General features: G+C 49.9%; 1 protein-coding gene across 1 annotated transcript; it reads left to right on the forward strand.

Annotated features, from left to right (window-relative positions):
• Nucleotides 1–399: 399 nt before the first annotated feature.
• On the forward strand, nt 400–2,584 carry Mfsd5 (major facilitator superfamily domain containing 5). Its single transcript, XM_004637878.2, has 2 exons — nt 400–571; nt 1,118–2,584. Exon 2 carries the CDS (start codon nt 1,136–1,138, stop codon nt 2,486–2,488), a length of 1,353 nt encoding a protein of 450 aa, XP_004637935.1. The 5' UTR covers nt 400–571; nt 1,118–1,135; the 3' UTR covers nt 2,489–2,584.
• Nucleotides 2,585–9,910: the final 7,326 nt, after the last annotated feature.

Below are 9,910 nucleotides of genomic sequence, written 5' to 3' on the forward strand. Positions count from 1 at the left end.
TGCAGCATTGGGTCTGTCCGCAGTCCAAGTTCTTTACGCCACACTGCCTCCTTCAGGTAGACGTCTGGACAATACTGACTTCTTGCCGGGAGGTCGTTATGGTGGCGGAGGCAAACCATCCGGACACAGGGTAGCGGAGTTCTTTAGGACGCAGCATCCCAAGCATCTTTCCCAGAGAACGCACGGAGGAAAAAACGCGAGTATTTATTCCTGAGGCACCGCACAGACATCCACGAGAAGGCAGGAGGAGGCCAGTACCAGCAGCACCTTCGCTGCCTCCGCCTCTCGTCGCCCCTTCCCCACCCAACCCCTCCCGACGCCAACCTTGCGCCCGAGTGCGCTGCCCAGCAGGGGCGGGAAGGCGGGGCGAGGGCGGGGCCCCGGCGGGGCGCTCTGTCACGTGACGCGCCCAGCATGGCGGCGGCCGGAGGCCTGGCCGGTTCCCGGAAGCGGGCTGTGAGGGGCGGGAGCGCTGCTGGAACCCGAGCGGAGCCGTAGCCAGAACTGGCAGGGCGGCCCGGCGGCCTGGAGCCGGACGTGTCCGGGGCGTCCCCGCAGACCGGGGCATCAGGTGAGATGCAGACTCGGCGACGTGCTGGCTGGGTTATAGGGAGCGCAGGGGGGTGTCGGTGACCTGGAGGAGGGGAAACCTGAGATGCACGCGTGATCGCGAAGCAATTCGAGAGGCCCGCGCGCGGGGGAGGGGGAGGATGCCCGGGACAGATGTCGAGACGCTGTCGAGGGCACAAACAGGCTCTCTGACAAGGATGGGAGGTAACAGCGAATTGTGCAGAAGCTGTTGTGGTGGAGGGCAGCAGCCCCTTTAGAATTTGCGGGTCCTGGATTCTGAAGGGACTCCCTCTCTGCTATGGCAGGCAAGCGTGGGATGCATGCTCAGGCCTCTCCTCTCTTCTTACCCCTCCCTGTCCCACAGTGTCCTAGGAGACAGCTCAGGTGGGGCCACTCCTCCCACCCAACCGACTGGTCCCTCCGGTCCTAGCTCTGAGAGAGTGGAGTTGGAAGAGGGTTGGGTGGAGCTGCCTTCTGCTTAGACACCCAGCCCCTTGACTCTGCTACCTAGTCATTGGATGTGACTCTGACCCCTGTCTTTTCCCAGGTCGTCCGGGGGCCCACCATGCTGGTGACTGCCTACCTGGCTTTTGTGGGCCTCCTGGCCTCCTGCCTGGGGCTAGAGCTCTCAAGATGCCGGTCTAAGCCCCTTGGAAGGGCCTGCAGCAACCCCTCCTTCCTTCAGTTTCAACTGGACTTCTATCAGGTCTACTTCCTGGCCCTGGCAGCTGATTGGCTCCAGGCTCCCTACCTGTATAAACTGTATCAGCATTACCACTTCCTGGAGGGTCAGATTGCCATCCTGTATGTCTGTGGCCTGGCCTCTACAGTCCTCTTTGGCCTGGTAGCCTCCTCCCTTGTGGATTGGCTGGGTCGAAAGAAGTCTTGTGTCCTCTTCTCCCTCACTTATTCCCTGTGCTGTTTAACCAAACTCTCTCAGGACTACTTTGTGCTGCTGGTGGGCCGAGCACTTGGTGGGCTGTCCACTGCCCTCCTCTTCTCAGCCTTTGAGGCCTGGTACATCCATGAACACGTGGAGCGGCATGACTTCCCTGCTGAGTGGATCCCAGCTACTTTTGCTCGAGCCGCCTTTTGGAACCATGTGCTGGCAGTAGTAGCGGGTGTGGCAGCGGAAGCTGTGGCTAGCTGGATGGGACTGGGGCCTGTAGCACCCTTTGTGGCTGCCATTCCTCTCCTGGCTCTGGCTGGGGCCTTGGCCCTTCGCAATTGGGGAGAGAACTATGACCGGCAGAGAGCCTTCTCAAGGACCTGTGCTGGAGGCCTGCGCTGCCTCCTGTCGGACCGCCGAGTGCTGCTGCTGGGCACCATACAGGCCCTGTTTGAGAGTGTCATCTTCATCTTTGTCTTCCTCTGGACACCTGTGCTGGACCCACATGGAGCCCCACTGGGTGTTGTCTTCTCCAGCTTCATGGCAGCCAGTCTGCTGGGCTCTTCCCTGTACCGCATTGCTACCTCCAAGAAGTACCACCTTCAGCCCATGCATCTGCTCTCTCTTGCTGTCCTCATCGTTGTCTTCTCTCTCTTCATGTTGACTTTCTCCACCAGCCCAGGCCAGGAGAATCCAGTGGAGTCCTTCATTGCCTTTCTTCTTATTGAATTGGCCTGTGGGCTATACTTTCCCAGCATGAGCTTCCTGAGAAGAAAAGTGATCCCTGAGACAGAGCAAGCTGGTGTACTGAACTGGTTCCGTGTGCCCCTGCACTTACTGGCCTGCCTGGGGCTCCTTGTCCTTCATGACAGTGACCGAAAGACAGGCACTCGGAATATGTTCAGCATCTGCTCTGCCGTTATGGTGATGGCTCTGCTGGCAGTGGTAGGACTCTTCACCGTGGTAAGGCACGATGCCGAGCTTCGGGTGCCCTCACCTACTGGGGAACCCTATGCCCCTGAGCTCTAGCCTCTAGGACAAGGGCTCTGAAATGGGCTTTTTGTTTTGTTTTGTTTTTTGGTACTGGGAATTGAACTTAGGACCTTGCGCTTGCCAGGCAGGTGCTATGCCGCTGAGATATATCCCCGGACCTCTCCTCCCCCCACCCTCATGGTACTGAGGATTGAATCCAGAGCCTTCACGCTGACCTACATCCCCAGACCTTTTTTTTTTTTTTTTTTTTTTTTTTAATGTTGAGACAAGATCTCACTAGGTTGTCAAATGACCCTCCTGCCTCAGCCTCCCAGAGTGCTGGGATTGCAGGGGTGCACCACCATGCCTGACTTGACATGGACTCTTGAATCCTCTCCTGCCAGGTTTTACAGATCTCTCTGTGACTCACTTTGTGACTCTGTCCTGCATCCCCTCCTGCCATTGCTTGTGTTGGGAAGGACATAGGGGTGATGGACTGGAAAGAAGGTGCCAAAAGTTGACCCTGTCACTCCCTTTCCCCCCACCGTTTAAAAATAAACACCTTTTAACAGATCTTGATTGGATTTCAGCCTCCCCTGTACCCACTTGAGTAGATCTGGTGAGTGGCAGCTGGAGGTTTTCAGATGCACATGGGATTACCACCAAAATGCTTGTATTTTGATTTCTTCATGTCTACAGCTCATGCTGAGAACTGTAGGGATGAAGGAGAAGCATCACTTCTCTTCTCAGGAGAAGTGGGTAAAAGAGCCCGAGGCTCATCTCGGGGACAGGACCCCTTTCCAGTTATTAAGCAAAACACCTAGGGTGAGAGGATCTCTGGATCACACAGGGTAAATGCTCACAAACTAGATACTTTGGATGCTGCTGTGACCACCTTTTGAGAAAAGCCCAAGGCCGTTCCATAAGTGAGCAGCTCAGTGCGTGCCTGCTGCCGCCCCTGTGGCTATGAGTGCACCCTTTGTCCAGCATTATGTAGGCCCACCATGTCCTGTACCCCTGTATAAAATCTAAGTGAAAGGCTGAGCTACCAGGATGTCTTGTCTGTACCTGACTTTTCCCCACCCAGCCTGAGTGACAGCGAGGGAGTCATGGGGCAGGAAATAACACCAGTAGGAACACCAGTTAGGTGGGCCCCTCCCTACCTCACCTCTGATTCTATCTGCTTTTCCTCCTCCCACCAAAACTTGGACTTTTCAGGTGAAGCAGAGCCAGCTTTACAAAGGGTGGGGATGTGGGGAGAGTGGCTCAAGGGTGTGTCTTGGAATGTGCTTGAGCCAGCACGGGGGACCCACCTGTTAAGGAGAGGCATTGAGGACCTTTACTTGGGTTTCCCACTGCCCCCAGACAGGACAGTTCCGGATGTTCTAAGCCCTGCAGGTCCCAGCCTGTATGAAGAGATACCATCAGCTGGTGCAGGAGGAATGCAGGGTGCAAGGGCTCCTGTAGGGTAAGGCTGGCAAAGGAAAGGACAGTGGTCGCAGGTTCCCACTCAGAACAGAAAGTTTGTGTTCTCCCACCCATAGGAAGTACAAAACGCAGGTATTTTCCTCCTATCGTCTTAAGGCTAGACAGTCTGTCACAGTAACTTCACTTCCTTTTTCTGCCTTCTCCAGCTGGACCTAGATGTATTTTATGGCTATTTGTGGATGTTCCTATCCTACTGTTGCCTTCTTGAGAGAGGGAGGAGACTGAGCTTGGACCCCTGTATACCGTATGCATATGCACAAGGGGGTGCTCCGCCTGTGACTGAGCTTGGTACATGCCTGGAGGGGAGAAAGAGCTGCCGTTGTGGAAATCTATTAGACTAGAATCTATACCACTAGTGATTTATTGTCTGAGATGACAGTAATTACTTTGGAGCCATGTGGGGGCCTCACATTCCTAAGTGATAAGTAAATAGGGGCACAGGAGAGACAGACTAACAAGGTTCTTTTAGTTTTGTCCATGTTGAGCTTAGCAGAGTGGATTCTTTCAGATTCAGTGTATTGAGAGCTAGAAAGCAGTTTAAGGATTTGTCTCTTCAAACTTAATTTTTTTTTTCTTTTTGATTGACCACATACTATATGCTATGCATTGCTTTATTAGATACTGGTGAAAAAAAATTTTAATGCAAAAGAGCTAGGTATTGATGGTGCATACTTATAATCCCAAGACTCAGGAGGCTGGGGCAGAAGAGTAACCAGGAGTTCAAGGCCAGCCTGGGCTGTATATATAGGGAGACCCTATCTTTTTTTTTTTTTTTTTGCGGAACCGGGGTTTGAACTCAGATCCTTGCGTTTGTCAGTCAAGCGCTTATCCTACTGAGCCATCTCCCCGGCCCCAAGGGAGACCCTATCTTAAAGGAAAAACCATTTAAAGTAACTTAAGCCTGAAGTGGTGCCACATACCTGTACTCCCAGCACTCAGGAGGCTGAGGCAGGAGAATCTCTGCATGGGTTACGAAGTGAGTTCAAGGCCAGCCTGAGCTGCATAGTGAGACCCTGTGTCAAAAAAAAAAAAAAAAAGAAAAGAAAAGAAACTAACTTACCCAAGGGTTTGTAGCAAGTGAGTGGCAGTACAGACTAAACCTTCTCTCTTGCTGCCAGAACAGGGCCCCTTCTCTGATACACACTGCCTGTGTCCTATCTGAATTTTTCATATCAAGTCCTGCCCAGCACCCAAATTCTGTCCCTAGAGATAGGCAAGAGGATGGGAGTGTTTAGCTTTGGGCATCTGGCCAGTTTACAAGTATCTGTATGGTTCAAAAGAGGCACCAGGGATGGTGGCACATCCCTATAATCCCAACACTTGAGGCTGAAACAGGAGGATTGCCAAGAGACCAGCCTGACCTACATACTAAGACACTGCCCAGGGGCTGGTGAGATGGCTCAGTGGTCTAAAGCACCTACTTAGAACAAGCTTGGCAAAGCACAGGGACCGCGGTTCGATCCCCCAGCACCACATGCCAGCGAGCCCCGCCCCCTTGTGGACTGAGCTGGCCACACACACACACACACACACACACACACACACACTAAATGTAAAAAAAAGGCACACTGCCCAGGGGCCAGGGAGATGGCTCAGTGGAATAAGAGCTTTCTTGGCAAGCACAAGGGCCCAAGTTCAAAAAGACACGGCCCAAGAAATCCCCTCAAGGGTTCACCAGGTGCACACTTCACCACCTACAAAGCACTCCCCAGAGCTGGCTGAAAGCAAGGATTCACAGCTGGGGGCTCCTCAGTGGTAGAGAGCTTTCCTAGTCTGCATGAGGAGGCCTGTGTTGGCTCCCTAGCACTAAAGAGGGGCAAAACAACAACAACAAAACCACAGATCCAGCTCATGGGCTACCTGGTTCACATCTGGCTCTGTCTTCCTGAGCCTCCATTTCCTTATATAGTTTAGATAGTATAGTTTCTGCCCTATAATAGGGGGCTCTTGTGAGGATTAAATGTCTTACTAGAGTTTACAGGGTTTACAGGGTCTTACTACTCAGATTGGATTTGTAGGGATCCTCCTGTTTCAGCCTCGTAAACACTGAGATCACAGGTATGCACCACCATGCCCAGTCTCAGTCGCTAGCTCAGCTCGCCCCGGGGGCAGGGCCCACAGGGCACACTGGGGATTGAACCCTGGTCCCTGCATCTGCCTAGTTAGGTGCTTTATTAGTCCACTGAGCTGTCTGGTTGGCCCAACAGTTTTTTTGTTTTTTTAATGTATTTAGAACAGAGTCTCACTACATAGATCGGACGTGTAGTAATCCTGTTTTCAGCCTTCCAAATGCTGGGATTACAGGAAGGTGCCACCACACCCAGTCTCAGTTGCTGTCTTAGTGTACCTTGGGGATGGGGCCCGCACCACATGCCAGAGATCGAACCCTGGTCCCTGCCTGAGTCTGCCTAAACCACTGAGCTATCTGGCTAGCCTTTGTCTCTGTCTCTGTGTCTCTGTCTCTGTCTCTCTCTCTCTCTCTCTCTCTCTCTCTCTCTCTCTCTCTCTCGTCTCCCCTCCTTCCTTCCTTTCTTCCCTCCCTCCCTTTCCTTCCCTCCCTCCTTTTTTGTGGTGGTGGTGGTGGTGAAAATTAGATACAGGGCATCAAGCATGCTAAGCTACCAAGCATGTACTCTTTTAGCACTGAGATACAGCCCCAGCCCCAGGGTTGGTTTTTGCTTTTGTATTTTCACTTCCCAGTCCAACAGAGTCTGGATGTGAGAGTGAGTAGATGTGGCTACAGATGGGGTATAGAACTTTCCAACACATCCCTGTGGCTGGGGGATTCCCAGCAGTGTTTATCTTTGGCGCTGGCCCAAATGGAAGTATCAGACTCTCTGAGGGACCTCTATCTACTTTGGGTGGATGTGAGTTGCTGAGCTGGGTGTCAGTATGTTCCACTTGAACTTATTTCCTCTTCCTCAAGTGGGAAAGTCAGTTTGGGGTCAAACTTGATATATATCATCTTTCCCACAAGAAGCTCCTGATTTTTTGAATTTCCATGCAGCTAGGGACATGATTATTTGATCTGTAGTGTTTTTAGTTTTTTGTGTTTTTTTTGTGGTACCAGGTATCAAACTTGGAACCTTGTGCTTGCCAGGCACTTAAGCCACTAAGCTATCTACCTGGCCCCAATCGGTATTTTTTTGTTTTGTTTTGTTTTGTTTTGTTTTAAATTAACTAGACCTGGTTATCCACACATGTAATCCCAGCACTCAGGAGGCTGAGGCAGGAGGATCACTGTGAGTTTAAGGCCAGCTTAGGCTACATAGTGAATTCAAAACTAGCCTGAGCTACATAGCAAGACTATATCAACAAACTAAGAAAAAAAGGGCCGGGGAGATGGCTCAGTGGAATAAGTGCTTCCCTGGCAAGTGCAAGGGCCTGAGTTCAATCCCCAGTTCTGCAAAAAAAAAAAAAAAAAAAAAAAACTAAGAAAAGAAAAGCAATATATGTTTGCAATACAGAGTGATTGTATTCAGTTTGGGATTTCATAGATATGCACTTTACATCTAAATCATTTTTGCCAGGTATGATGGCCCATGCCAGTAATCCCGCACTTGGGAAGCTGAGGCAGGAGGATCACTCAGTTCAAGCCTGGCCTGGGCTATGTAGTGAGACTCTGTCTCAAAATACCAAACAAATAAACAAAAAAAGCAAACAAACTCCATTTAGATAGTTTTTACTAATAGTCTGTAGCTTTTAAGTGGTCCTGAGGACAGAAAAGAAACACCCCAGGAAACCAAGAGCCACTGAACTAGGAGACAGGACTGGGGCACGAGACAGTCCTAGTTCCGTGGTATGCAGAGCACTCTGTTCTTTTTTTTTTTTTTTTTAAGGTATTTTATATTTATTTATTTTTATTTATTACATTTATTTATTGTGTGTGTGTGTGTGTGTGTGTGTGTGTGTGTGTGTGGCCAGCTCAGCCCACCAGGGGGCGGGGCTGGCTGGCATGTGGTGCTGGGGGAATGAACCGCAGTCCCTGTGCTTTGCCAAGCTTGTTCCAAGTAGGTGCTTTAGACCACTGAGCCATCTCTCCAGCCCAAGCACTCTGTTCTTGTTTGTTCATTTATTTATTTGTTTGAGATAGGGCCTCACTATGTAACCCTGGCTGGCTTTGAACTCACATTGATCCTCTTGCCTCAGCCTCCTGAGTACTGGGATTACAGGTATCTGCCTCCATGTCCTGAATCTTCCTGGAAATTCAGTCTCTGCTGTGTGGGGGGAGGGAGCTTTTCCCAGCTGGTGATCAGCTAGGTGTGTATTCCATTCTTCATTGTATTTTCCCTAACCTTAATGCTGTGTGTTCCTGCCCAGAGTACTGAGGATTGAACCCAGAGCCTTCACAGAGAGCTCATCACCACACCTTTTTATTTTGAGGCAGGGTCTCACTAAATTGCAAAGTTTTACAAGTTGGACTCAGACTTGTGCTCCTCCTGTCTTAGCCTCTGAGTGGTAGGACTACCACGGGTGTACCACCATGCCCAGCTTTCTCTCCTCCTTTCCTTCCTTATTTGTGGTGGTAGGGCTCCATCCCTGGGCTTTGCACATGCTAGGCAAGCACTGAACCATAACCCCAGGCCCGTTGGTTATTATTATTTTTTTTTAACATTTTATTTTTTTAAGTTTATTTTTATTTATTTAGTGTGTGTGTGTGTGTGTGTGTGTGTGTGGCCAGCTCAGCCCACCAGGGGGCGGGGCTGGCTGGCATGTGGTGCTGGGGGAATGAACCGCAGTCCCTGTGCTTTGCCAAGCTTGTTCCAAGTAGGTGCTTTAGACCACTGAGCCATCTCACCAGCCCCCGTTGGTTATTTTCTGCTACCACCTTCTCACAGAACAACATACTAAAAATATAAAACAAAAAAATGGTCATGGATGGAATCAGAACTGACAAAAAAAATCATATTTAGCTTAATGTTCTTTTTTATAATAAAGTAATAGGGTTTCATCCAGGCATGTAATACTGTAATTCCAGTATTTTGGGAGGCTGAGGCAGTATGGTCACTGAGTTGAAGCCCAGCATGGACAATTTAGTGACTTAAAGAGGGCTTGTCTCAAAATAAAAATAAAAAAAATAGAGGCCTGGAAACATAGCTCAGTGCAAGGCCCTAGGTTCACTTCTCAGTAACACACACAGTTTGTGCCAACCCTCTTTTCTTCTTCTTCTTCTTCTTCTTCTTCTTCTTCTTCTTCTTCTTCTTCTTCTTCTTCTTCGTCTTCGTCTTCGTCTTCGTCTTCGTCTTCGTCTTCGTCTTCGTCTTCGTCTTCGTCTTCCTTCTTCCTCCTCTTCCTCCTCTTCCTCCTCTTCCTTCTCCTCTTCCTACTTCTCTTCCTCTTCCTCTTCTTCTTCTTCTTTTGGTACAGGGTCTCACTACACAGCTTGGGCTCTTAGTGATCCTCCTGTCTCAGCCTCCCCAGTGCTGATATTTCAGCTGTGTGCCACCACCTCAGGTTTCAGTGGCCAGCATGGCATGTGGTACCGGGGATTGACCCAGGTCCTTAGAGCACTGAGCTATCTCCCTGTCCCCTCTTTTCTTTTTGGTTTGGTTTTGTTTTGAGGCAGGGTCTCACTCTGTAGTTCAGGCTAGCCTTGAACTATGTAGCATAGTCTGGCTTCAAATTCCTTCTGTCTCAGCCTCCTGAGTGCTAAGATTACAGGTGTGTACCACCACATCAGGCTCCACATGTTTCTTATGCACATAGCCCCCAAATTAATTTTAGATCATATTTTAATGCAGTTCAATGATAAAGCACTTACATAGTATACATGAGACCTCAGAATGATTCCCAGAATTGAAAATCAATCAATATTTTTTTGATCAATCAATATTTAGATGTGGACTCCATCCCTAAAAACAATCAACCTCTTTCTGTTTCTCTCTGTATCTGTCTGTCTGTCTCTGTATCTGTCTCTGCCTGTCTTTGTCTCTGTCTCTGTCTGTCTGTCTGTCTGTCTGTCTGTCTCTCTCTCTCTCTCTCTCTCTCTCT

The sequence above is a fragment of the Octodon degus genome, unplaced genomic scaffold, assembly GCF_000260255.1.
Source record: "Octodon degus isolate 3935 unplaced genomic scaffold, OctDeg1.0 scaffold00093, whole genome shotgun sequence".
NCBI classification, from domain to species: Eukaryota; Metazoa; Chordata; class Mammalia; order Rodentia; family Octodontidae; genus Octodon; species Octodon degus.